The sequence below is a fragment of the Anarrhichthys ocellatus genome, unplaced genomic scaffold, assembly GCF_004355925.1.
Source record: "Anarrhichthys ocellatus isolate YVR2014 unplaced genomic scaffold, GSC_Weel_1.0 scaffold2, whole genome shotgun sequence".
Taxonomy (NCBI): Eukaryota; Metazoa; Chordata; class Actinopteri; order Perciformes; family Anarhichadidae; genus Anarrhichthys; species Anarrhichthys ocellatus.
This window is the reverse complement of record NW_022280032.1, coordinates 6,757,146-6,783,782: the sequence shown is the minus strand read 5'-3', so window position 1 is coordinate 6,783,782 and position 26,637 is coordinate 6,757,146. Positions and strand designations below refer to the sequence as shown.

At 42.0% G+C, this 26,637-nt stretch overlaps 4 protein-coding genes across 6 annotated transcripts; 1 reads left to right on the top strand and 3 right to left on the bottom strand.

The window, feature by feature from the left end:
* Positions 1–1,789: 1,789 nt before the first annotated feature.
* Positions 1,790–10,848, bottom strand: cnot4a (CCR4-NOT transcription complex, subunit 4a). Of its 3 annotated transcripts, none has more exons than XM_031870238.1 (13): positions 10,600–10,848; positions 8,638–8,866; positions 8,079–8,276; positions 7,803–7,889; positions 7,445–7,546; positions 7,126–7,251; positions 6,910–7,034; positions 6,621–6,827; positions 6,359–6,416; positions 6,004–6,259; positions 4,488–4,991; positions 4,023–4,265; positions 1,790–3,756 (listed from the first exon to the last, which is right to left on the bottom strand). In XM_031870238.1, the coding sequence occupies exons 2-13, from the start codon at positions 8,809–8,811 to the stop codon at positions 3,425–3,427; spliced, it is 2,412 nt and encodes an 803-aa protein (XP_031726098.1). In that variant the 5' UTR covers positions 8,812–8,866; positions 10,600–10,848; the 3' UTR covers positions 1,790–3,424. The 3 variants fall into 3 exon arrangements, with proteins under 3 accessions (XP_031726098.1, XP_031726117.1, XP_031726107.1); XM_031870257.1 differs by having other exon boundaries at positions 4,032–4,265; XM_031870247.1 differs by having other exon boundaries at positions 8,638–10,848.
* A 591-nt stretch (positions 10,849–11,439) lies between these two features.
* Positions 11,440–16,263, bottom strand: LOC116396519 (pseudouridine-metabolizing bifunctional protein C1861.05). The gene is made up of 18 exons (XM_031871161.1): positions 16,165–16,263; positions 15,932–16,046; positions 15,665–15,839; positions 15,470–15,581; positions 15,037–15,143; positions 14,522–14,648; positions 14,273–14,393; positions 13,995–14,080; positions 13,700–13,830; positions 13,564–13,623; positions 13,416–13,479; positions 13,226–13,320; positions 12,992–13,120; positions 12,549–12,663; positions 12,327–12,464; positions 11,997–12,163; positions 11,827–11,909; positions 11,440–11,632 (listed from the first exon to the last, which is right to left on the bottom strand). The coding sequence occupies exons 1-18, from the start codon at positions 16,241–16,243 to the stop codon at positions 11,440–11,442; spliced, it is 2,097 nt and encodes a 698-aa protein (XP_031727021.1). The 5' UTR covers positions 16,244–16,263.
* Positions 16,264–17,814: 1,551 nt separating this feature from the next.
* Positions 17,815–21,516, bottom strand: LOC116396338 (interleukin-17 receptor A). The gene is made up of 11 exons (XM_031870890.1): positions 21,404–21,516; positions 21,264–21,285; positions 20,924–21,055; positions 20,627–20,745; positions 20,422–20,542; positions 19,962–20,009; positions 19,712–19,869; positions 19,499–19,573; positions 19,341–19,410; positions 18,875–18,970; positions 17,815–18,832 (listed from the first exon to the last, which is right to left on the bottom strand). The coding sequence occupies exons 1-11, from the start codon at positions 21,500–21,502 to the stop codon at positions 17,910–17,912; spliced, it is 1,863 nt and encodes a 620-aa protein (XP_031726750.1). The 5' UTR covers positions 21,503–21,516; the 3' UTR covers positions 17,815–17,909.
* Positions 21,517–23,414: 1,898 nt separating this feature from the next.
* LOC116393260 (troponin I, cardiac muscle-like) lies at positions 23,415–26,441 on the top strand. The gene is made up of 9 exons (XM_031865434.1): positions 23,415–23,564; positions 24,843–24,871; positions 24,981–24,984; positions 25,104–25,145; positions 25,258–25,389; positions 25,472–25,561; positions 25,647–25,817; positions 25,903–25,993; positions 26,094–26,441. Exons 2-8 carry the CDS (start codon positions 24,861–24,863, stop codon positions 25,987–25,989), a joined length of 537 nt encoding a protein of 178 aa, XP_031721294.1. The 5' UTR covers positions 23,415–23,564; positions 24,843–24,860; the 3' UTR covers positions 25,990–25,993; positions 26,094–26,441.
* Positions 26,442–26,637: the final 196 nt, after the last annotated feature.

Genomic DNA, 26,637 nt, shown 5'->3' with positions numbered 1-26,637 from the left:
CCCCCCCCCCCCCCCCCCCATCTGTGTTGCTGCTGACTCATTGTCACAGCTCCTGAATCTGCTGCCTGCTTGCATTATTCACACACACACTCACCTTTCTCTGCTAGAGCCTCCTCTGCACCTGGAGCCTAAAACTAGAGGGGTCTGAAACCAGAGGGAGGCTGACACTAGAGGGCCTGAAAGCAGAGCGCCTGAAACCAGAGGGGGCTGAAACCAGAGGAAGGCTGACACAGAAGGACTGAAACCAGAGGGGCTGAAACTAGAGGGGGCTGAAAGTAGAGGGGCTGAAACTAGAGGGGGCTGAAAGTAGAGGGGCTGAAACTAGAGGGGGCTGAAAGTAGAGGGGGCTGAAAGTAGAGGGGCTGAAACTAGAGGGGGCTGAAACTAGAGGGGGCTGAAACTAGAGGCAGCTGAAATTTGAGGGGGCTGAAACTAGAGGGAGCTGAAACTAGAGGGGGCTGAAACTAGAGGGACTGAAATGAGAGGGCCTGACACTAGAGGCAGCTGAAATTTGAGGGAGCTGAAACTAGAGGGAGCTGAAACTAGAGGGAGCTGAAACTAGAGGGACTGAAATGAGAGGGGGCTGACACTAGAGGGACTGAAATTAGAGGGCCTGACACTAGAGGGAGCTGACACTAGAGGGCCTGACACTAGAGGGAGCTGAAACTAGAGGGAGCTGACACTAGAGGGGGCTGACACTAGAGGGCCTGAAATTAGAGGGCCTGACACTAGAGGGAGCTGACACTAGAGGGAGCTGAAACGAGAGGGGGCTGACACTAGAGGGAGCTGACACTAGAGGGCCTGACACTACAGGGAGCTGAAACTAGAGGGAGCTGAAACTAGAGGGCCTGACACTAGAGGGAGCTGACACTAGAGGGCCTGACACTAGAGGGAGCTGAAACTAGAGGGGGCTGACACTAGAGGGGGCTGAAACTAGAGGGAGCTGAAACTAGAGGGGGCCGACACTAGAGGGAGCTGACACTAGGGGGCAGTTCCGGGTTGTCTATTTTGCCCACATGCCGAGCTACACCAAAGCCAGAGCCGAAAAATATTAACAAATAACATATTAGTCATACTAGATTAAATGATTACTTCGAAAAAGAACCTTGCAGATGAATCAATAATGAAAATAATTTAAAAATGCAGCCCTAAACAGGAGTATGTTTGGATTGGCTTCCTGGGAACTGCAAAGATGAAGATAAATACATTTTAAACCATGTGCATATTGAGTCACCTGATTGAGCTATCCAACAGTAGAAATAGTGAGGCCACTGTACGAGTATCAACTGTGCTCCTCCCTGCGTCTGCCAGAAGACCTACAGGACAAAAAAATAAGTCTGTCTTGCAGGCATCTACTGCTGCATTGGCCTGAGAGAGTGCAGAGCGGCAAAACGCACACATGCTCGGCTCCCGCTGAAGAGACAAACATATGGTACTGAACAATGTGATTCAATGTGTTGCATTTAAATCAGTTAATGTGCTAAATAAAAACTTAAAAATGTAGGAATTGTTATTGTGTGAATAATCATGTAGATTTGAGAAACTGTAGCATCAGTCAGTGTGTGTAACCTTGTGTGTGTGTGTGAGCGCTCGACTGCAGCGCTTCATCACTGACATAAAGTCCTCTGCCCCCTAGTGGAAGACATTGGAAGCAGAAAGAGTGATTTATAGTGACCTTCCTGAGGGGTTTTACAAAGTATGGTGGTGAGTACTTTAAAGTTTAAATATTTATACGTGCACATGTTTGAATCAGGGTGCTGAGAACACAACAGCAGACAAACACCAGATCTGAGTTTTCAGTTTTATTTAAGGTTCATTTTTCCAGACCTGCAGAGGACAGTTCACTTCCTTTTAAGCGCCTCGATTTTGTTTTCGTTTCCCCCCCCCGCGCAACACCATGTTAAAACCCACTGTAGGACTCTGTGTTGGCTTCTCCTGGATGAGTTTGTTCATTTTTGTGAAATACTGTTAAATAGGGAACAGCAGGAGGGGCGGGGTTGGGTAAGAGGGAGAGAAAGAGACAGAGCGAATATGGATCAGAATTAAGACTTCAAAAAAAGAAAAAAAGGCGGTGGTCGGAGAGGTCGATCTCGAATCCTAAAGGCTGAAAGCTCCTTAAATCACTACTACAGTACGTGGTATGGTCTTGCAGCACCTTACTTTGGGACATACACTCGCATACAGTCGCTGAAGTCATACAATATTGCATATTTTTTTCAGCAATCGTTGACGCTATACTCCTCCTCCCATCACTCCTTTCATCTGTCCATGTTAAGGCCTCGTTTAAGCCCTCGTGGGTTGAACAAAGGGACCTGTTCACCCTGTTGCTACCCTCTTTAGTATTTGTTTTTGACATATCCTCCTCCATCATTGTCTCATCTACGTTGTGGCTGTCCATGTTAGGGCTAGCTACTGTAGGTACCACACAGTGGCACTGTGAGTAAGAGTCTAACCCTAGTGCTCAGGATGTGTGCCACGATCTCCCAAAGCCCCGGCGCCCCGCGGTTAGGCAGTGCTCTATCCTCTGATACAGAGGTTCAGCAAAATTTTCCCCTCCAGCAGGACGGGGCCAGTGGGAGCCCCCCTCTAACGGGAATGTGGGCCAAGCGGCCTCTGGAGCGGGCCGTCTGTGTCCCTACCTAACAGGGAGCCCGTGCATAGCCTGTGCCCTCAACTCCCCTGTGCCATCTGCATTCACTCTCTAATAACCAAATCTCAGCTTCTTTCTTTTTTTTTTTAACATTTTCTTTTTTAAAACCACTCTCACAAAAAAAAAGAAAAGCTAAGTGCCAACCCCCCCCTCCTTTCTCTCTGTCTCTCACCTCGCCGTCTTCACAACTTGGCTGTGAGGGTGAACCGCTTCAGTCTCCTGTTAACGTGGAGAGGATGAGGGTCTTTGGGGCAAAGCTTCTAGAGCAGATTCACAGCTTGCTTCATTCCTCGAAAACTTAATCGTGACTTCAACTCTCAAAAACACAAATGTTGTTCATGCTTAATCATTTAGTTACTTTTTAAAAAAGGTCTCCCCTTCAGCTAACTTTGTTTCTTTCGTCAGTTTGTGGAGTTACGTCTCGTGTCACCGCTGGGCACTCGATGCCGTACTGTTTCTCGTGCTCTCCGATAACAGTGAGCTACACAATGAATCCCATGTTACGCCCAGAACTAGGTCTAATGAGTGGTGATAGTAGTAGCAGGTAAAGGGGTACCGATAACTTGTGTGCCACAAACAAAAAACAAATAGGCCAAAAGGAAGGAGGAAGAGAAAAAGAAGAAAGCATGTTTGTTACTTTGTTAATCATTTTTCATACTCTGCAGATTGGTGTGTATTGCATTGGGGGAGGGGGGGGGGGGGGGGGGGGGGTACAGGATGAGTGGGTATAAAGTGGTAGTGGGGGAATGGATGGGTGTCTGCTGTAGTCTGTGTTCAGTGGCGGTCCACAGCGGCACTCTGTAGCAGCTCTGTGGCGGGCTGTCCCTGGGGTCTGAAAGCGGTCTGGAAGCCGGGGGGAGGGGAGTGGAACTGGCTTGCGGGGTTGGCTGTGGGGGGGGGCATGTAGGGAGCCCAGCCGCCGGCGGCTCTGTGGTGGAGGGGGAGGTGGGCGTCGAGGAGGCCGCTGTGGAGGGGCTGGGGAGGAGTGGGCACCGCTGAGCTCGCCGGGCCGTCCATCTCTGTGAGCGCCTGCAGGGACTTGAGCCAGTGTGGAGGGTTGTCGTCCTGGAGACAGTCTAAACTGTTGCCTGCTGAGGCCGGGATGCCTTGGGGGGAGGGGGGGGGGGGAATAAACACAATTTAACACAACAGCACCGCAGTAAACGCATATAATGTGAAGATAATTTAGCTTTGTTTTGATGACATAATGTGGCCTTCTGGTACTAAAAGTTACTTTGACTCATTCAAAACAATTGTGATTTTCAGAACTCAGTTAAAGAAGATCAAGTCAAGTCCAAAACACAACATTGTATATAGAGCAGAAAGGATTCACCTATTAATGAACTTTAAAATAAAAAAAGCTTCACTTTACAATTTCTACCTGTGATGATAGCAGGGTCCATCCAACTGGCTGTGCCGTCCCAGCTCAGGCTGTGTGAAATGCCTGCTGGCCCTATCGGTCCACCGATGTGGTTAACACTGTTGGAGGATGAGGAGGATGACGAGGAAGAGGAGTTTGGGAGGCCCCCGAAATTGATATTGATGTTGGGCAGGAGAGCTCTTAGGCCATCCTGCCACTCTTTCACATTTAATCCGTCTATAGAGCCACTGTTTTCTGCAGGAGGAGAAGAAGAAAACAGGTACGTCAGTTCATCAGGTGTTTTGATCACCGACTAGTGGTCAGTTGCAGAACTGCACCGACCAGCATTCCCAGTGTAAGGTCCATAAACGCTACACAAAACAAGTATCACACATCACACAGTGTGACTTTAAAAAACACCATTACACCAGACATCTGATCAGAGAAAGGTGCGGCGGCGGCCCAGATGTCAGGTACCTGAGATGGGGATCCCTCCCAGCCCTGTGTTGTGCTGAAGGGGCAGATTCAGGTCCAGGAAATTACTGTGTGAGGCAGCACTGGCTGAGTGGTTCAAGTGTGTGAGGTTATTTCGCGTCGGGACGCCCATCCAGGGGTGTCTGGCGGCTGGCAGCTGCTGACTGGCCTGGCTGTTCTGGCTGCCCGGGAAACTGAAGGAGCTGTAGATGGCTCTGTGGTGGAGCTGGGGGAGGCGTGGCAGGCCGCTGGGGAAGTGGTGAGAGGCGCTGGGGTTCGGGTTGAGAGGAGGCAGGCCGAGGCCGTGGTTGCTCCCGCCGTGGGAGAGGAGCCCCGGGGAAAAGGGGCTCTGATCCTGCACTGACAGCTCCTTCTCTATCAGGTCGGCCAGGGCCTTGCGAGTGACGTCGAAAGGATCGAAGCCCAGATCGTCGTCCTGCTGTTTGCTGGACGAGCCGAAGCCGAAGGCCGCCTGCCAGTCTGTGGAAGAAGACACTGGTATTGTGTCTGTGAGGACAGAAGAGAGACGCGTTACTGGAGCTGTCCTCCAAGTCAACTCTTTAGTCGACTAGCCATAGGATCTTTTTAGTTTTCAATCTGGCTAGGAGTGTGTTCTCATTAGATTACATGTGCGTAGTCTCTTGAACTCGCAACTGGAGCAAAGTAACGCTACATCTAGTCTGTGACTGTAAGACACGATTCAGACACAAGGCTCCACAAGCAGACACACGTCAGCGAATACATGATATGAATATATGATAAGAGAATATCTAGTGATGTATTTATTTGCCCTCGTCCGTTTCACACTGCTAGGGTTACAGCTGAAAGAATAAGGCTAAAACACATTCATTTAACAGAATACACACATGTAATTCAAGTCAGATCTATCTTGCTCTCGATAGGCAGCGATATTATAAATCTATTGATTTACACAGTCACACAGATTCATTGCAAGCAGTCTATTTTTTGCATGTGGTTTGACTTTAACTTCTTCGTATTTGTGAAATATTATCGACCGATCAATGAACCGAGTTTTGATTGGTCAGTAAGCGGTGCTTTCATATGAGTTGATCTCTGATCTCATAACCTTATCTTCATCTCCAGAACAGGTTAGGTGTTCAGCGTAAGAAGTGAACCTCCATCTTAGGACTGAAAACCCAGCGTGAACCCTGAAGTTACCTCGCTGAACCCAGATCCTGCTTCATAGTAAAGGCCTCAGATCAACTCCTTCCATTCTGACCTTTCACAATAAAAGCCCTAGACACACTGTAACTGTTCACAAGAGGGAACTCAAGTTCACTCAGAGGACTCTGCTCTTGGTCAATAGGATCCTGGCAGTTTTAATTAAATTGGCTTTACAATCTGTACAGTATACGACAGCCTCTTTCCTTGGATTATTGCACCACTAAAGGAACCAGTGTGGGTTGCAGGTCAACGCACTGCTTGAATATTAAGACAAAAAGCACAACCAATCAAGCACTAAAGACATGCAAAAGGTTTAATCAGATCTCCATTGTACCTGATGTGAAGAGGCTCTGTGGTTCAGGGGTCATGGGCCAGTCAGAATTGCTGCGGGGGGAACTGGGGAAGGGGGGCAGGCCAGCAGGGAGAGGGTTAGGATGTCTGAAGTTACTGTTGTCTGAAAAGAGCGACTGGGACTCAGCTGCCGCTCCCTCGAAGGGTGAACGGGCTGTGAGGTCTGACATGCTGATGGGCACCACGAGGCTGGGCTTGGTTAAACCAGGGGGAGGAGAAGGGGAGTCACTGGTGGGTATCTGGAACAAAAGAGAGAGAGAGAGGGGGAGGCGTTTGTGAGGTTGTCCTGGATCACCTTCATCTATATGGAAATAAAAATGGGAGATGAGGCTTTTCACCTGTAGTAAAGTCTCTCCATTGACCATACCGATCGACTCTGGAGGTTTGTCACTGGGACTGCAGGTAAACAAGTGACACACTTAAATGCATATTCAAAGATATGATGCGCATAAAATGTTTGAATGCTGCGTTTACAAACAGCGACCAACAATAAGACTACATATTATTCCTTTAACAAAAAAGAAAAGCTTTAAAAAATATGAATAAAATCATTTTGTTCAGGATATGTTGGTGCCATCGTCCAGGAGGAGTCGACATTACCTGTTGCTGTCACAGTTAGAGGAGAAGGGGGACAATGCAGAATGCTGACCAAGACCCAGATCTGTTTCTAGCCCATCTGAAGCCATAGCTTCTTGGTCTAGATAGTCTAGCAGCGGAGGAGACTTGCGGTCCTCTGAAAGCCCGTTGGCCAGTTTGTTGTGTCCTGACAGCGTCGGCCATCCATCTTTACCATTGGTGCTGTTGGCTCTGTTACAAAACAGCAGAACAATCGAGCTCAGCACAAGTGGACGTAATAAGAGACGGATAGACGGAAATAAAAAACACCAACCTCTGTGTGGAGTTGGATTTACTCTTTGACTTCTCTGTTCCACATGCTGGAGGTTGTAGAAAGCTAGGGTTAATTTTATAGAGGTCTTGGAGGAGTTTCTGCTCATACTCTTGATGTTTCCCTGCCTAGAAAACGAATGGCACAATATGAGTCAGCATTAATCATTTTGTTAATGAACAATTTAATTCACATTTCAGAAAGAGAACAATATTTTACCTGCATTTCCTCTTTAGTAAAGCTAGCTGCTTCATCCCCCAGCTCATGTAGATACATACAATCAGGTTTGGGACACTGCATACTTTTAAGGAAGTAACTGCAGTACTTTGTTGTGCCTAAAGAAGCCTGCGACAGAGAGACCAAAGAGAAGCGATGGTTATGGAGCTTTCTTAAAAGGACTTTTAGTTTAATGGTACCATTTTATATTGCAGGTTGTTTAATAAAAGGATGTTTACATCTTACAGACAGGAAGGCGTGGCTTCTTTATGCAAATCAAACTAATCATAGTCACATAGATACGCAGCTGTTAACTTCTCACCTTGAGGGTTCTGCCATCAACAACTACATTGTTCACACACTGTATTGCTCTTAAAGCATCTTCAGAGCGGATGTAAGTGACATAAGCGCTGGCACTGGGCCCCTGAAAAAAAACAGACAATAAGGTCAACACATCTACTGTAGCTGCAATTCTGTTACAGTGAGGACAAAAAACTAAATCATATGCAACTAAAAAGAAACAAATCTTGGTATATGCAAAAAAAGAAGAAGCCCAAAACACATAGAAAAGCTATGTTTACAAAAATACCTGTGTCGTGTAGACAAGGCTTAAGTTCTAATAAAGTTCTAAAACATATCAATTGTGAGAACATCCCGTCAGCTTTGATCCACCCTCTCACCTGTGAACCTGCGTAGGATGTGCTATTGTTGATGACCACTTTATGGATTTTCCCAAACCTCCCAAAATACTCTGGTCGTTTTAGGACCTGTGGGCAAAATGCAAAAAATATATATATTTGAATATCACTTATCACAAAGTTTTGGGTGCACTGTGATCTCATGTACACAATATTCAACACAAGCTTTACTCTTGAGGCTTCAGAGGGAGGTTTTACTGAAAGACATTTAAAATGTGCATTAAAATAATTCAGTATCGGTGGAGACACTGTACTCACCTCTGGGTCAGCGAGTCGCTGTGAGAGCCCCACCACGAACACCAGGTTTCTCTGGACTACTCTGACACTGGCCAGGTGCTTTCGGTTTTCTGTCACCTTCTGCTTCTTCTCGTTCTGTTTCTGCTTCTTTTCGTTCTTTATCCTTTGGATCTCCTCCTGTGAGAGAGGCTTGTACACCGCGGGGTCCTCTGGGTACGGCTACACAAAAACACAAAGACAATGATGGTGATATCCACCACTTGTAGTTTAAATGATGTGGCTTTTCTAAAGGACAGTGGGTAACGGAGAACTTTAGTTGTAAATATGGTAGTTCAACAGGCAACACTAGCCACACTGCTGAGGCTGTCAATTGTAAATGATGAGCTGATGTCTTAACAAAGAGATGTACTTTATAATGGGGAATCAAAAGATTTTCTCCCCCCTATATTAGCCTTGGGACACTCAATATCCTCATCCCTTCTGTCTGTCAGGACAGAAAAATCCCCCTTCAGTTGTGATGAGTTTCTCTGCCATCGTGTCCATGTCATCATCATCATCATCATCATCATCATCTCCTTACCTTTCTGCAGGCGGGGCAGAGGCCGTTCTCATCTGTGCGGATGCGATGCCAACAGAAGCGGCAGATCTGATAGCCACAGGTGCAGGGGAAGAAGTTGACGTCATCAATCTCCAGCGGCTCCATGCACAGAGGGCACTCCATGGGGTCGTCCTTCAATTCAGGGCTGTGGGACATCCTATGGTGTGGAGACGGGGGGGTGGAGTGCTGAAGCTGGCCACAGAGCACAGGGCTGAGAAAACATAAAAAAAAGTTGAGTTTAAGAGCTCCATCATGACATGATTTAAAACGACATTAACTGAACCACTCATTTCTACTAACTGAAAACTGACTTTATGACTACCACGGTCACTACATCAGACTGAGCACAACATTAAACATTTCCAGCAGCAAAGGAAACACTCACTCTGTTAGGTCCAGCTAGCTAAACTACTACAGTCTACTGCAATACCTAATATTTTACTTTAATGATGAAACTTTTTAGGGAGGTGTTGATTCAACGGCATGGTCCTTGTGGAAGTTGTTGGTGCTGGTGAACTGCACTGTGCTTTAGGCGGAGATGTTTCTAATGTTTGGGCTTCTGCATTTAAACCACTGAGGGTAGATTTCATACCGGTAACTGCTCTCAGTCCATTTCAGAGCTGAAACAAAAGCGTTCGACAGAAAGGGAAATATCGATGATCAATTAATCTCTTTAAGTAGCAATCCCAAAGACTTTTATTTAAATACATATCTATCGCCAAAGGTGGGAACACAATGGCGATTAAGCCTATGATTAAATATACTTACAGTATTACATACTGGGTGTATGTGGTGAAACACATTTTCTGTACGCACAATGCCTATAAATATGATGATAAAGTTGAATCAAGGCCTTTCTAAAACAATTTCAAGAAGAACTGAATGTTATAACCTCCATGGAAGATTGAGTTATCGCAGAAGTTTGTGATTGCATTAGTTTAAGCTCAATGTGTCTGATAAAAAGACAACTGATGGCATTTCTCAGAAATCTAGTAAAACAGCTGTCATCGTGTTGAAGTGATAATGAGGATGTTGTGGTATCTTTCGGGGGTTGACAAAAGTATTCACCTCCTCATAAGGGAAATGCAACAAACTGCGTTTATTTACAACCTTTCCTTGGTAGCAGTTAGACGTCAGCTTAGTTTCCGCGTGACAACACTGCTACCAGCAGGTGAACTCATGACAAACCCAGATTTATCAAACCTGACAGTGTAAAGTTTAATCTAATGCTGCCAGAAAAATGCCCAACATTTAAAATACTTGGCAGCATTTTGCAGACAGATTAACACGTACAGGAGTGGTTCTGCTGCTTCACTCGCAGATATCAGCTGATTAATAAAGTCGTGTATGAAATACCTGACGTTGGTTAAGGTTAGCCAGGCTGGTAACTTTAGCTGCTCTGCCTACTGGATTTTACATTATGACAGATGTTATTTGACCAACGTTAGGCTAAGCTAACATTAGCCGCGAATTGGTAAAAGAAGCCGGTCTACCTAATAACACGTATTCAGGAGTATTTGTAGGTAACATCACAACATCGAAATATACAGAGGTTATTATTTACTTGGTATTAGCATTAAACGGTTAAAGATATAGATGCCACAACGGTACGCCTTCTCCTACATATAAACTGACAGCTTGCTTTTATGCTAACCGCTAGCATCAGCGTAGCTAGCATGCTACATTCTCATCAGATGTACGGGGTTTTGATGACAAGCTTACGACGCGGCCTACACAAGCTAACGCTGAACTGGGAGCAAGTTGTTGGCACTATAAACAACTGACATTGCTCTCACGACATTTAGATTACCTGGACAGCGATCTAATAAGCCCGAGAACACTCCAACGGAAGACTGAAAAATCTTAACGGACAGAACTGTCTTTTATTTATTAAGAGAATGGAAGCTGGCTAGCCCAACTAGCAACTCGGCTAACGTTACTTACCCTGTCCGTATTTAGCTTAGGATTCCACTCCAAGGGAGTCACACCAAATTGGGCGGGGACTGCGAGCCAATGTGTCTGAAATGTCCAAATTTCTATAACCGGTCACTTAAGATAACCGTCGTTTTGTTGTTCTGTTGTGATTAAAAGGCTATAGAGATGTTTTGCCCCTCTCTTTTCTTAGTATTGTAGAGACAATTTACGCTCAAACCACCATCTTAGCTAGCATTAAAGTAGGGAGGAGGGAGCTGGGCAAGTGTTCAGAGCGACTGAGTCTGCGCAGATGAACAGATGCTTTGTGGGAAATACAGTTCTCGGTGACGTTGAGCTGGAACCAGGGACACATTTCCTAAAAACTTGTAGTTATTTAAATTGTTTACACACAAAAAATGCATTTATGAGAGAAATATTGATCAGTTTATAAAATATGTCGGATTGTCAGTAGTTAAATCAAACAAGTAATCCAACAGTACAAGAAGTAGTTAAAATTAACTACCCCTTGAACACCATGTCAAATTCCTTGTATGTGCAACCTTGGCAAATAAACGTTTCTGGTTCTAGTTCTGGTTCTGGTTCTGATTCTGAACAGCAACAACATTTGAGAATTTTGAATGCCGGATTTGTACTTTTTTATTTGTAATTTGTTTGAGTATTTTACACCAACAAAAGGATTTAAATTTGAATATAATGGTTTCAGTGAAACCCTGTCATCTTCTAACATTAATTTACACAGTCACTATTTCACATGATGGTTTCTCAAATTTTAAGGCTAAAATTATAAAATTAACAAACGTAATAAACCCAATTTTCACACATTTCTTCCAAACATATTTGAAAATATTTTTAATTTATCCACATGAAGCTGGGTTTGGGCCAATCCTGACGGACTTTGTTGGGATCCACAGAGTCTGAGGTGAGCGTAGGGGCGATGGGGTGCGATGATGCCAGGGACAACCGTGCAGCCAGGAGGCCCATCCGAACACAGCTGTCCGTGTCTCTCCGCTGGAGAATCCCAGTCAGTAAAGCACCTGCGAGGCTGCAGACAGAGCTGGGATGAGTGCCGGTATGTTTGAATGTTGTTGAGTCAAAATTTTATTGTGAGTGAGAGAAAGTGTGACACGAACAGGAAGAGGTCATGAGAATTGAAAAATGGGTAAAACTGAAGCAGAGAAAGTTTGTAATTAAAATAAGAATAGGGACGAGAAAGGAGGTCAAGTAAGTTTTTAGCACCTATCTCCTGCTCCAGACACATTCATTGTCTCCTCTGCTGTCACGGTCAGTGCTGGGTAGTGGACAGCACAAAGCTGCCTCCTCTGCAATCACATGTGCAATAAACATCTTCACTTTCACTGTCGTAGTAATCATCATCATTGCCAGTTTTAGATACAAGTTGTCCTTACCCTCTTCTGTTTTCTTGGCTGCAGGTTGACAGAGCCTGCATCATGCTCTCCGCACACCAGCACTCCACCAGCCCCCAGAGTCACCACCAGACAGTGGATGTGCTCCAGCAGGGGGCGTGAGAGAGCCACAGCAACACTCAGCACCTCTTCGATAGAGCTCGGAAGCACTGCCACCCAGCAAGACAAAACCACATCCTCAATCACTAACACACCATTTGCATTTTTTTTTACAAGAAATTTAACTCCAACAACTATATGTGGGAATATGTGTTTGAGATGAGGGAATAAAGAAAAAGAAGATTAAGATGCACATTAAGGAATGAAGTTTACCTTCGGGTGTTGGGAAACCCAGTGTTTTGTTCATGGTGAACAACTCTGCCAGGTTTGGAGATGAATAGGACAGAGACTTCCAGGCGTCTGACAGGAAAGGCTTGGAAGCCTTTTCTGAATCCGTTGGCTCATACCAAACTGTGACACATTGATTGTGTTGTATTCAAATCAGTGAAAGCTTCTGATCGCATACATTCATAGTGACCATCTCCATATGCTTACCATTAATGTTGTGTTTTCTGGCAATGGAGCAAACATAGTCGATGGTGGAAACGGGAATGTTTCCATCGAGACACACAAGAGTGGCTGATGAAAGCTGCTTCACAAACTGTGACACCTACAAAAATATATTTGAAGAGATAATAATAAAGAAATATCAATTAAGTAAGTAAACTTTATTCCTAAAAAAGACGTGCAGCAAGAATGTTAGGGAATGGTAAAATATATCAAAAAATAAAACAAAAGGAATAAAACTGATTAATCTCATTATTGAATAATCTGCGGCTTAAATTGTTGATTTGTCATATCTGGTAGCCTATACAATTTAGAAAACACAACAAAAATGCCCATCTCGCTTTTCCAAAGTCCAAATGTAAATGTAGGTTTGAATGTCGTATGAAATCCTGGGCTAGCCTTGCTAAAGGACAAGTAACTTTGTCACTTACATACTGCTCTGTGATCTGCTGATGAACGTCCATGTCTCCCAATCCAAGACTCAGTTCTCCGCTCTGAGTGATAACAGCGCAGTAAGTTGCTGTGTTTTGCTCTTCTAGCCTGAGCACACCGCTTGTGTTCTGAGAGAAATAAGAAATAAAGTCAAGAACTTAACATTTACATTTATAATTCTAAAAGAGATTGTAATCATGTTTAATAATAAACAACTGTTCATTTTCACAAACCATATGTTTGCAATAGTTCAACACTGCTTCGCTGTGTGAATCAGCTCCAGTAGCTGAGATGAACAGGGGAGGACGGCCTAAACGACTCAGAGAGTCTGGAAGGAAAGCACCAGAGGTGTGAGCGTGAGATAATCAGATTTGAAGCACTGTTGAACACAATGTGCATCTACATTATCAGATGAAAACACACCAGCAATGTTCCGTCCTACACCACCAAATGACTGACAGACACTTCCTGGGTTGGTCTGTCCAAACTGAAAGAGACATGTTTTCTCAGAAGTAACCAACAATAATTTGCCCTTACATGATCTGCAGTAGTTTAGATGAATCAAACTTACATGAAGTGTTCTCGTCTTTCCTTTTGCAATAAAATCAACGTTAATTCCCCCTATGACAACCTGTAAAAGAACAGCATTGTGGGTACTGTATTTTGGAAAATGACTAAACAAGTGCATTGTATGTGTTTTTACTCACTATATCTGAGTCTGATGAGTGTTTTCCATGATGATGAGTCTGGCATCTGGACTTTCTCTCAGTCATTTGTTTTGACAGTGCACAGGCTATTTGACTGCCAACTTTAGCATTGTTATAAATAAGAGCAATATCTAAGAACATAACAGGTTAAGGGCATTTTAGTTGTGATATACTGCACTTTAACATTGTCTGGCCTATGAGAAAACAACTTTCTCAATCTTCTTTACGCCTCTTCCTTTCCAAAGAACGTGACATGTTCTCTGCTTGATGATGATTCCGATTTTTCGAAGGATACTGGCCTGAAGGGACTTTCCCTCAGTCAGCTCATTGACCTTTTGAAGAATGAATGGCGTCACATCTCTTCCTGTTATACCTTTAGCACTGAGTAAATGAAAAACAAGAGAAGAGAAAATTATAATTTTTCTGGCTGAGATAAACTGTCTATTTGATTCACTTTGTCACGACCATAAAGAGATCCAGACAGGGATTTTCCTCTGATGATATTGAGCTAGTATCTCAGGTGTTGAGAAAACAAAAAGACAACAGATTACGAGCCACGCAGAACTTCTGTACCTCGCCTCTGCTACTGCAGCCTGTATGGCTTCCTCTATCAGCTGACCGGCTGCTGCATGCTCCTCTGGGATGGGCACCGCTAACAGGACGCCACTTTGGAGATCCAGAGACAGAGTGCTTGCTGAATAACGCAAAAAAGAAAAACAGATCCACATTTATAACGGGTATTAGTAAAAAATAAGTGTAAATAAATATTCAATCTTGACCTTGGTGTGTTCAGGGTCCAGGATATACAATGTAGATATATACCAATGAGCGCTGCAGCTTCCTCAGGGTTGCCGACTTGGCATGGAGAAGTGAATCCGCTTTGTGGAGAGAAGAAGGCTGGGAAATTCTTTGACGCTCCATAAGTGGCCACACAGACACCCTGCGTCTCCTAATAAAAGATACAATAACTGTCAGCTTTATTCTAGTAATTAAATAATTTTGTACCAACGAAACATATCCACTTTCTTCTCTCTTTCCTCTACTGATCATATTGACTGTTAATTATTTTTTCCTTTCTATTGAAGGCGATCTATATATTGGTCTCATACACACACGCACAAACACACCATGTCCACCCCAACTTGCACTGATGCCATCACCAATTAAAAACAAAAACAGAAAATAACCTATAGTTTAGAAATTCTATAAGTAAAGTCACTACAAGCTAATAAGTTAAATAAAGCAAAGCATATTTGGTTGATTACAGTACAAACTCAAACATGAAAACACAGTATCAGTATTATTGTACAGTGACAACATTATCTCAATATTCTTACAAGGAACTCCAGGGTGCGACCGATGTCCAGAATAGACTTGACACCAGCAGAGATGACTGCAATGGGAGTCCTGCCGAGCTCTGTCAAATCTGCACTGATGTCCAGACCTGGAGGAAAAACCATTTACTCAGTTGTGACTGATGGTAAGCCTTCACACAACATGACATGAGTCTAACTTATTCCTCTTGACATACCAAAAAGACAAACTTACTGTCCTGACACCATTGGTGTCCTTACACATGGAGGAGTTCCTCAGGGTGAACTATCCCATCACTTTTATATAATATCTGGATCATAAGTGCACCCTCATCTCATTTCATGGTCTTGGTTATCAAATCCAGCTGACACACATGTGAAAGGAATATGTTGTCATGGTTTGTTAAGAGTAATTAGTTAGTGTCGGTATGCGTAAAGTATCTATTAGTCTGCTTACTGTTCTCTCCGCCTCTGTGAACTCCTCCGATGCCCCCTGTGACAAACACAGGGATGCCAGCTCGATGTGCTGCTATCATCGTGGCTGACACCGTCGTTCCCCCAGAGAGACCCTGAGTGAATAGGACAGCAAACAAAAAGTGACAGACTCAGGTAGTTTTGAGATTATTTTCAGAGGAGTGTGTTGTGGTCTCACTTTGCTCATGACGTAGGGCAGATCACGGTGGGACACTTTCAGGGAGCTCTTGCAGAGGGCGAGATGTTCAAGTTCCTCTGACGACAGACCAACATGGACTTCACCCTCGATCACTCCGACCGTGGCTGGAGTTGCTCCTTCAGCCCTCACAAAGGCCTCCACCTGCTTCGCTGTGCTGCATTACAACATTAATGACATTCATAATCAGTGATTAAAGCAACTTTTAGCTGCAGGTATTAAAGTTGACTGACACTTAAAATGGGGTACCTCAGGTTGTGTGGATAGGGCATGCCATGTGTGATAATAGTGCTCTCCAGTGCAACCACTGGTTTGTTTTCTGCCAGCGCCTTAGATACAGATGGATGAACTCTGAAGAGGCTGCCTGAGAGAAGAGGTGCCATTTACATTCATAAATCATCATTATTACTATCAGTATGTTATGCAATGTGCGTACATTATACTTTTAAGTGTTGAGAGCTATAATGAGAGGATGCATTTACCACTTTTGCACAATCTGCTTTGAAAAGTTGCGATTCCTCTTCTCAGGATGAGTGCAGAGGCTCTCTGCAGCACCCTCATTCTGTTCGGATTTTAAGGGAAACCCTGGAAACATTTTTATTTTAGTTTTTGAATCTAACAGAAAAACTGTGTCCGCTGATTCTTGTATACCAACATATGCCATTCAAGTTCCTTGGACTTATGTCCCTTTTTAAAGATAGTTTTGATGTTTGTTTTTAGACTTTGTTTGACTAAAAAGATTAAGAGTGAGACTGGACATCAAGAGAAAGGAACATTTACTTGATTAATTGGTTGATTATGGTTAAACACTTATGGAAAATAAGTGCACACACGTGTTCATTCCATCATACATTAAAAGATTACAGTCCCACATTAAACTACAAAAACAATGCCTCGATCAAAGCTTCATTTTCACTGTTCTTCAGAATGAATCACAAACAAATATGCACTGTTATTCCTAAATTCACCTCACGTAGACTCCGTTATTTGAAAGAAAACATTTCATATATACAGTGTGTTAAACCTAATTGTCATGTAGACCGCATCTTAAAGAAAGGGCTGTATAGGTCGCACACATTGTGCTTGTCAAAATCAAACCAATGAACAATATTACCTCAGCTACTTGAAGGGACAATATAGGCTGCCAGGTTGCATCACACTCTGCAGTGTGTTCTCTGCCATTGTGAAGATTTTCTTTGCTCCAGTTAGTTTGGACAAATTCCTACCAACCCCCCACCCCCCATTTTTGGGGCCACACTCAGAAATCGACACCCAAATTCCAGTGCATGGCTCAGTAGTATCGTTATCTTTTTTTCCCTCTTCACTGCATTTATGCACTAAACAGTGTTGTTTGAAATGTATCACATTGTCAGAACAGAACATTTCAGTCAATACTTTACCAATGATTTTGCCAAAATTGCACATTTAACAGTGTTTTTAATGTAATATTTCATCAATAACACAAAGAGGATCAGAGACTCATCAACAAACATTTTAAATTACAATGAAAACATCTGAAAGCTTCAATCTGAAGGTGTTCTCAACTTTCACTCATTGCTGCTCACATGCTCTATGCAAGAGGAGGGAGACCATTTACCCGTGCTACAAATACTGACTATTTAATCAAAACGTCCATGCTTTGCACAATTAAAAAAGTCCATAGCACACTACATTCAATCAGCTCATTACAATAAAAGACAGTGTCCTACAAACAGGGTATTTAGTGCTTACCTTCTCCCGTGCAACTAAAAGCAGTAAACTTTGCTCAGAAGGGTGAACTTTGACCTAAACTCTGTTTACACAGCCCAAAAGCGTCAACCGCCGATCACTGTGGTCTAAACTGGATTTGTCTCCTGAGAGAAAGAAAGAGATATTTAACAAAAATACAAGATGCAAAAATACTGGAGAACTTTTATGAAAACAATTACAGATGCACAGAAAAGATAAAGAAAATAAACCATTGATGAAACAATGAAGGTGTACAAAACGTTCACTATTAAAAAAGTCTACAGAGATTCATTCAATTTGTCCATTGCCCCATTACTTGATCCAGTATGAGTTAAATATCTGTATCCCCTGGTGATTTCTCTCAGCAGATTTCTTTGGTGTTACAATGTGACAGAACATTAATCACATCAAATTGAATAACTGATGGCCTGCTTTCGATAACTTCACCGAACAGTGGAGAAGATCTTCATTGATGTCTCCAAACACTGACGCAATTATATCAAACTGGCTGCATGTTCTCCCGAATCAGAGAGTGGAACTCAACTGAGGTGCACATTTGAAACTCTTCAGTGACGTAAAGTCCTGTTTTGTCTCCAGTGAAATCCCTTTCTTCTGTCTTAACATGACTGGTGACTTGGGTTGAGTCGGGTACGCAATACGTGATGAGGTTTATGGTTGTTTTTGCATCGTCGTGGATCTCAACTGAGGTCTTTGAGCTTCCCAGTAATTCCTCTTCAAACCACTGTGGATGCTCCAGCTGGTATGCATGAAAAGCCTCTATGGCATCCCGCAGGGCTCTACCTGAGGGACAGAGATAGTACTCTTCCTCTGAAAGCCCCTCAATGAGATTCACTCTGCCGGGCTCGTGCTTCTCAGTGTCCAGGATTCTGAAAAAGAGCTCCTCAAACTGTTTCATCAGCTTGTATCGCACTGTAATGTTGAAAGGTGAAGGAACATCTTCTTCACAGCAAACCTCATCAAAGTAAGCCACTATGTATTTTTTAAATGATGCAGATCGGACAAAATGGGGGACCATGAGGCTGAGGGCCGGACTGAGCATGTCCCCTACAGGTGAGCAGGCGTCCTCTCTCAGGAAAACCTGTTTGTCACCACACATGGCTCTCCATTTCGCTTGTACTCCTTGTGAGCACAGGATCAGTATCTTATCTGAAGAGCTTTCTATTTGGTCTCTGTGCAAGTCCAACCACTGGATGCTTCCCAGCACTCCCAGTCTTGTAGAGTCCAGCAGATCCAGGACCACTTCAGTACCACATTTGGATGCCAGAAAGGCACAGAGCTTGAGGACAATGGTTTTGTATAAAGGGTGGTCGAGGGAGTAGATGATGAGGACTCTTTTTCTGTCCTGCACTTTGAAACCTTCTGGTTGCTGTTTGGCAGCAGATGAGGACGTGTTCACAGGATCTGAGGGAAAGGTCAGGACTGTGCATTCATAAGAAGGCAAACCTTTCTGACAGTCTCTCCACAGTATATAAGCAAGACAACCTCCAATGACAAGCAGCCCCACCGTCGCCTTTATAATTAAAGTTCGTGGTGGATAATCTAAAAAAAAAGGAGACAAAATGTGAATTTAAATATTGTCATGCCTGTGTTTCCAAGTTAAATCTGAGGGTCTTTGCATGATGATTAACGGGATGGAAAAGAATTTTAAAAAAAAAAGATCTTTAATTATGGGATTAATTTACCTTTTCGTGTCTCAAACATTTATTCAAATCAGACAATCTGAGAAGTTTAAAAACTGAAAGACTTCTGACTCCTTCAACAAGGGGCCGTAAGTGAACAATGCTTTATTTTAAGGGGTCACAAGCCAAAAACGATCGGGAACCACTGATTTATGCTCTGCACCATATACTATGTACACTGTATTTTTATAAATATATCATACTGCATAGATGTCAAAAATCATACTTACATGGACATAAATCAATTATTTTCTCGGAGCGCCGACAGTCATTCTTGCATCGAACAAAAAATGTCTGAATCTTAGAAAGAAGCAGAGTAAGGTGAGCTTTTAATGTTAAATCTTTGTCAACTGTCAGGGATGAGACAATAAATTAAAATTAAACTCACCATTAACAGCATTTCACATTGTGAAAGCTGCCACCAATCAAACTCAAAGGACACATTCAGCGATGCTCTGTTTTCCTATGGATGAAGGAAATGACAATGACACAGTATCATGTGTGCAAAACAAGCAGAAAATCATATGATGTTAGACTCACAACATAGTTACTCTTCAACCATCATCATTGAGCATATAAGTGAGAAATACAGTGTAATTACCTTTGAGACATTCTTTAAGCAATGGAAACCATGACTCTGGATGGAGACTTGGTATCTCTCTGAATACTGAGCTGCCTCAAAACCGACAACAATCGAAAACTTTCTACGTTCCTCATTAAGAGACACAGCCGCGGTCACATGAGGAGTCCACAGACTACCTGAAATAACAAATATACGATATACAAATATAACAGTTATTGTAAATAGAGGTATATCGCGACAGCCCCAATGTACAAAATGTAAAAGTTACCATTTTCCAGACACATTCGGGCCTTTTGGATTCTGCTGTCATCACATCCTGGCCATGACAGTAAATATTAGAGATGATTAGAGCATTTTACACTTTGGTTTGGACACTTTAAGAAGCTCTTCAGATGCAAACCACTTTTTTTTACATTTCCATTTCCAAGGGGTGACAAAGTGTGATAAATGTGAAAGAAAAGTGATAGTTTTGGTAAAAGAATCATTGTCACAATATTGAATTGATCTTCTTTTGTTTCTGTTGTTACTACTTCCTGATTCAAGAGCACAAATCTTTTAACATTGCTTATTTTAATCGTGGTAATGACACCTGACGTTTTCTCTCGTAAGCATGTAATTACAAACCAACAAATAATCAATATAACTTTTAACCTTGTTTGTACAGCAAGCATATAATAAATGTCTCCCTGCTTTTTCATGCAGCTTTCGGGGATCTGGAGGTAACTCACCTGGGATGGGAATTTGCTTTGTTTTCATGTAGGGTCCACTGTCAGGTTCTGGCAGATTAAAAACAGACACCATATATGTATGGCGAGGCTCTACTACGACTCCGTCCAAGGAAAATGTACTCTATTAAAGAAAAACAAATCTGTAAAGGCTGCTATGCCACTTTCATAGCAATAGTTAGGCAAGTCTTTCACAAACGTATCTTACCTTCCTATACGTTGGATTAGGCTGCTGGCTGAGGTTGTAAGAAAACTGCACACACATACTTTGATTTGTGCTTTCATCCAGAATTTTTATCTCTGATCCACCAAGGGCTATTGCACTTCCTGTAAATAGAAGAGAACGTTTATTTTATATGAATGATTGAATCTCTGATGCCTGATTTTCTATTCACCTTTGACGAAAGACCGTTTGGTTTTAAACTTGTATTTGATGCATTTTAAATTGTGAGCTACAATGTGGGCTTTATTTGGTCACAGAACAGCAGACTTCAGCAACACTTACCATCCCCCTTTATTCTCCAGGTCATATTCACAACAGGTTCGTCCATCCAGACTCCCACATTCACAGAATCCCATTCTGGGCCAATAGGAGCACTTACTCGAGGTACGATCATGCGTTTGTCTGAGCAGTTATCTGACATTTAGAGAACGGTGAACAGCATATATTAGTGGTTAAGTGTGTGGGCAGATGGATCACATACATGCCAAATTAAAATGTCAAATTAAAATATTTTCCTGTATAAATCATCCCCCATCCTATGAATAAAACCAAATGTATGTTTTAGGAATTAAAACAAAGTATATATATTTTATTATACTGATTTGACAAGTAAGATACTTACTAAGTTTGCAGTGTTCAAGACCCTGGGACAAAAACAAAAGATATGTTGTAATGGCTTGATGAATTAAGGATTGTAAATTCCCCTCAGTTTACTTTTTAGTAGATTGCTTGTATTTATTTCTTAATAGATTTAATCCTCACCAGTTGGTTGCAGTCGGGACGCTTGTCCAGAATCCTCAGAGAAGACGACACTGGGAGTCCAGCAGTCAAATAAAAACAGAAAAGAGGAACATGGATCATTCTGGCGTAGCGCCACAACAAATGTGGAAAAGCTTTAAAAACTATTGAGTAAACAAGCACAATAATGAACTCCATTTAGAGAGATGGTTCAATGACAAACAGAGAAAGGCTCAGTGTGATCCGATTTCAACCAGTGTGTCGTGTTTATCAGGTGCTGACATCTGAATACACAGGAAGAACACTCTTATCCAATGTGGTTTGTAGTTTCCATTTGCTTGGGGAACATTGCATATGCTGAAAATATTTATCTCTCAAACTTACACAGAATTATGTGAAAAATACAAGTTAAGTTTTTACTCATTGCAGTGTGTATGTACACGGTAGATTGATGCCAACTGCAAACCAATATGTCAAACCATAAAACAGTCACTAGGTGGTAGCAGTGACCACATTTACAAAAGGTTAAATTCTTGTTTAAACACTTTAAAACTCATAAACAGGAAATGAGGCGGCAAAGAGTCATGCAACAAAGGTCTTAAACTGGAGAGGCCACCAGGGCACCTCTTAAACCACATTTTAATATCCAGCCTGACCTCACAAAAATAAATATACAGATACCAGAACATCTCGGTCCAACACATGAAGGCCCAGTGTGACCACCAAACCTTCAGCTATTCATTGTTTGTTTATTGGGATGCATTCTACGGGACAAAATGTGCCCGTGGCCATGTGATAATTCCTGTTGCTTTGTCTCAGTGTTACCACGTCTGACCAGAATAGACTGCAGCGGTTGCATTTGATCTCTGCTCAGTGTGAGAGTTGTGTCTCGGCCATTGTGATTCAGTCGCCATGATAGCACTTTCATCCAAATGTAACATGACTTTTATTCAGTACAGCTGAGTTGGTTGTGTGTTCAGGATTTAGCATTTATAAGCAGTAGACACACTATAATGTTGAGGTGATCAGATAGAAGAACATTTTTTGACAATTATAAATTCTCCTTTAAAACTCTTCCTATGAAGCATCCATACGGGTATATAATGTTAGAAAATAATATGTGTCAGCCTGTAATGTTTTTGTTTTGACTAGTTTTTCTTTCATTCATGATGTATGCTCTATATTGTGCTTTGAATAGAAACAGTGAATATAATTGATGTTGTTTTGTCTGCTTTTCTTTCCTATGTCTTTGATTAAATTATTGCATAGAGACTGCAGATGAAAATGAGCCTTTTGGCTGAATGGGACATATACTGATGTTTATTAATGCGTGTTGTCCCTGATAAATGAAGGATTAAAGTAAAATTAAGTTGTTGTTTTTTCTTACATACAAGCAATCTAAAACATATTCCGGTTTGCAAACTTGCTTGTCTCAAATTGTCTCCAAAAATATTTTTAATTAAAAAAAACTAAAAAAGATGATATCCCATATACATGATAGAATTTAACAAATTGTCTTCCGCCGTCTTTCAGCCTCACCTGCACTTTGTGTGTTTAATGCTATATTGGTTAATGTTAGCGTATACCAACACAGTAAACTAAGATAGTGAACATGGTAAACATAAATACATTCTCAACATTAGCTTGTTAGCACACTGATTTTAGCATTTAGCTCAAAGCACCACAGTGCAGTACAGCCTCACATGATACATGTAGCTGTAGACTTCTAGCTGTAACATGAAACCTGTGAATAAAGCTTCAAGTTCAACTTAATAAATTACAACCTATCATGTTTTTAAAGCTTACTTTAAAAGGCACTTTTAAAACTATTGGTCTATGATGTTAAGTCTTTGCCAGAACCAGAACACCTCATGACACAAATTCAAAAAAAAAAAAACATGCTCAGTGTGCCTGATATCTCCAGAGAGTCAGCTGTCAGTTAGCTGAAGGGCGTGTGAGTTGTGTCCTTGTGCAATGCTATCGCATGCGATAAATGTCACGGGTTAAGGGCAAATCAAAAAGGGTTGCCCTGTGATGCAACAATTGTCAGGTGGACTGGGGGTCTATTTTAGCGAGCCATTCACATGAGACTTTGAAAACATAAATCTTTCACTAATAATCATGAAGTGCTTTTTCTTTTCCTGACTCGGTCCTGTCGCTGCCCTCTCTGATTCTCATCTTCAAGGTAAGTTTCATATCAAGTGATAAACCGTTGCTATTTCTCACAAGAAAATAAAAGTCAATCAGATATATTATAGACATTACAGGGGGCTCTTTAATCTCACATTGCTAGATTAACTTCTTGTCCAGCTGTGACAGCAGCCCAGCTATCTAAGCCTCTACAGCCATTTACAGCCAAGTTTGTGTAAAGTCGAGTCCGGCTTTAATTTAGAAAGTGATGAAGACTATATATCAGCATGCTCCTGACACATCTAATGTGGCTGGTATTTATGTGAGGGAATCCCTGCTATGTCGCCACTTTTGTCAGGGTCTCACAGTAACTTTTCAAACACAGCTTTCCAGCTTTCGCTTCTATGACATCTCAAGCTCCTCGTAACCTGAGGCTTGTACTGCCTGCCAAAGTATTGGCGGCTGGTAACGGCAGGCTTTACCCGTCGTTGTGGACGAAAAGCTGCTGTGATAAGTGATGATGGCTCGCTCTTATGAAGTGGCAATCTCCTGGGTGGAGGGGCAAGGCTGCAGGCTTCTTGTAATTGTCTGCTGCTTGGCTCATTTATCTGGACTTTCGCACCCTGTCAGACTGGCTTAATTTAAATTGGATATATTACTGTGTTGTGTCAGATGCATTGACATGCTTTCATCCTTCTTTAACACCTATATATTTATTTATATATAATGCTATTGTTCAACCCATTAAAAATAGGAAGTATTGTGGTTTTAAAGCTAATGCCACAAAGAGAAGGTCAAAGAAATTGAGAGACGGTGGAGGAGATGGCTCACTTTATGCTTGAACGATAGATATATCCAAATTCAAGAGTAAAATAAAAAATGAGCCGTGTTGTGGATACTAAAGGATTGGGATTGAGAACTGTTTTATCTCCACAGTTCTGATGTTGTTTGTCTCTTGGCTACCAAAACTTTCACTGGCACCATCAAGGCCACAGCAGCTGCTGGGAGCAGCAAAGCATGGTGTCAATGTGTCTAAATATAGCCGAGCAGCAGGCTCCTTGTCAGCTCTTTTACAACAATAGAAAGGATTAACTTGTCCTGCAGGAACACTAAAATGTATCTGACAGCCCGTGTGGACAATTAGACGAATTAGATGTATTACACTGTGAACTAGTTGGATTAATCAATCACATTAACTGTAGAAAACACTACTGAGACTCTGATAAATGCCCATAATAATCATCTGTGTAATCTGTAAAACTATGTGGAGTAGTGTCAAAAATACATGCAATGCAATAAAAAAGAGTTAATGCACCTTGTTTCTGCTCCAAAGGAACCATAAACTGCAGACATGTCTGAGGGGTGAGTATTGATCTCTAGAGGGAGCCACAATGACGTACATCATTTCTATATTAAATGATAACATATTTTTATAACTCTTGTCTACTTTTCTTGTCACATGTTGATGAAGACCAGTAAGTCAACATTATTTCTTTCCCAATCATTAATAAATGAATGATTGATTAATGCATTGATGAAAATCTCTACTGATGACTCTATTTGATGTATAAAAGTATTCTTATCTTTCTCACAGAAAAAGCCGAAATATTCAGCAACACGCCGACTGTATTTGAAGGTAGGTCTTGTAGACCTTTAGGCCGAGTCTGAACAGTAGTTAACGATACGCCACTTGTGCTAAGACCGCTTTAGTTTTCTTCCAGGCTTATTAACGCCTGACTATCTTACAGTCCAAACTGCTGAAGAAGGCAGCTTCTATGCTGGTAGCTGAAAGGGAAGATAAGAAACTTGAGAAGGAAAGAGTTGTGAATGAGTGCTTCCCTCCGCTGACGCTGTCAGGTCTGTCAGCCCAGGAGCTCAAGGTAATACTGACAGAGCAAATCAAGCTGATTCGGTCATTAATATCATTCTACAACATCTTGACGGTTTTCTTTTTCTTTACAGGACATCTGCAAAGAACTAACTAGTAAGATTGATGTTGTAGACGAAGTTCGTTATGATATAAAGGTGAAGGTAGACAAAAATCAGACAGAGGTACAGTGAAACTGAATCACACAAAAATAACTCTTCATATATTTACTGACCTATCGGGATGTTGAAGTGTGTGTTTGTTGCACAGATCGAGACACTAATTCAGAAGATCTCTGGCCTGAAAGGGACAAAGAGGCCCAACTTGAAGAAGGTGAAGAAAACTACAGACGACATGCTGGGTGCATGCTCCGACACCTCCAAGCTCATGAAGGCTGATTTCAAGGCCAACCTCAAGACAGTGAAGAAGGAGGAAGATAAGGTAAAGCTGGTAACGCTGCGACATCCGTCCATAAAATAAGAAACTGCATTATTGAGTAGATTACATCTATCTTTTATCATTGCAGAAGGACGAAGTGACTGACTGGCGCAAGAATGTGGAGGCCATGTCTGGCATGGAGGGCAGGAAGAAGAAGTTTAATACAACACAATAAGAAGGTGCCATGTTACTAACACATCATCTTTCCTAAAGTAAAGTTTAAGGTTGAAATGTTTTTATAAAATATATATGTAATCCCTGTGTTCGTCTTTATTTCAGAATCATTGTCGAAATTCAAGGAAGAAGTTTTCATTTCAGGATGAAATGAAACTGGTTTTGTAAAGAGTGATATCAACCACAGGGACTCGTAACAGATTAGATCAAAGCACTATTTAGATTACACAGTATTAAAAGAAGTTTTACCTGGATTTAATGAATGTAAAAATACCACAGTACGCCATGGATGTAATCATATAACTTGTATAGTACACTGTTCCCTTTGCATATTGAAATTGTGTAAAGAATAGACTGATTATCTTTATGAGTTTGTCTTTTAAAGTGCACTATTTGTATCACGCAGATGTCTGCAAAACCTGTGCTGCTGATTAAACGACCGTAACAATTTCACTGCTTAGTTTCTTTGGTTTGTTCAAATTTCCAGATTTAATGTTTTGTTTCCGATCTATCCAATAATAGATATAATGATGTTATTGGATAGATCGATTCTCTACTCCTGGTGTTGATGAGCAGTGTGTGTGTGTGTGGGGGGGGGGGGGGGGGGTGACGGGAGTTTAATCAGCAGCACAGGTATTGCAGACATCTG

What these genes read in the sequence shown, in the direction of transcription:
- cnot4a (XM_031870247.1), bottom strand. Translation starts at nt 8,811, where the DNA reads ATGTCCCACAGCCCTGAATTGAAGGACGACCCCATGGAGTGCCCTCTG. An exon ending in TCTGCCCCGCCTGCAGAAAG is followed by an intron (nt 8,277 to 8,637) that starts GTAAGGAGATGA and finishes GTTTTTGTGTAG; the next exon opens with CCGTACCCAGAGGACCCCGC. An exon ending in CATCCTACGCAGGTTCACAG is followed by an intron (nt 7,547 to 7,802) that starts GTGAGAGGGTGG and finishes GTTTTTTTTCAG; the next exon opens with GGGCCCAGTGCCAGCGCTTA.
- LOC116396338 (XM_031870890.1), bottom strand. Translation starts at nt 21,502, where the DNA reads ATGATCCATGTTCCTCTTTTCTGTTTTTATTTGACTGCTGGACTCCCA. An exon ending in CCGAATGTGTCTGGAAAATG is followed by an intron (nt 19,870 to 19,961) that starts GTAACTTTTACA and finishes TTGTTATTTCAG; the next exon opens with GTAGTCTGTGGACTCCTCAT. An exon ending in GTGGAGAGACTGTCAGAAAG is followed by an intron (nt 18,833 to 18,874) that starts GTTTGCCTTCTT and finishes CCTTTCCCTCAG; the next exon opens with ATCCTGTGAACACGTCCTCA.
- LOC116393260 (XM_031865434.1), top strand. An exon ending in TGTCAGCCCAGGAGCTCAAG is followed by an intron (nt 25,390 to 25,471) that starts GTAATACTGACA and finishes TTTTCTTTACAG; the next exon opens with GACATCTGCAAAGAACTAAC. An exon ending in TAGACAAAAATCAGACAGAG is followed by an intron (nt 25,562 to 25,646) that starts GTACAGTGAAAC and finishes TTTGTTGCACAG; the next exon opens with ATCGAGACACTAATTCAGAA.
- LOC116396519 (XM_031871161.1), bottom strand. Translation starts at nt 16,243, where the DNA reads ATGAGGGTGCTGCAGAGAGCCTCTGCACTCATCCTGAGAAGAGGAATC. An exon ending in TGCCCTACGTCATGAGCAAA is followed by an intron (nt 15,582 to 15,664) that starts GTGAGACCACAA and finishes CTATTCACTCAG; the next exon opens with GGTCTCTCTGGGGGAACGAC. An exon ending in AGCAGATCACAGAGCAGTAT is followed by an intron (nt 12,664 to 12,991) that starts GTAAGTGACAAA and finishes ATATTTTTGTAG; the next exon opens with GTGTCACAGTTTGTGAAGCA.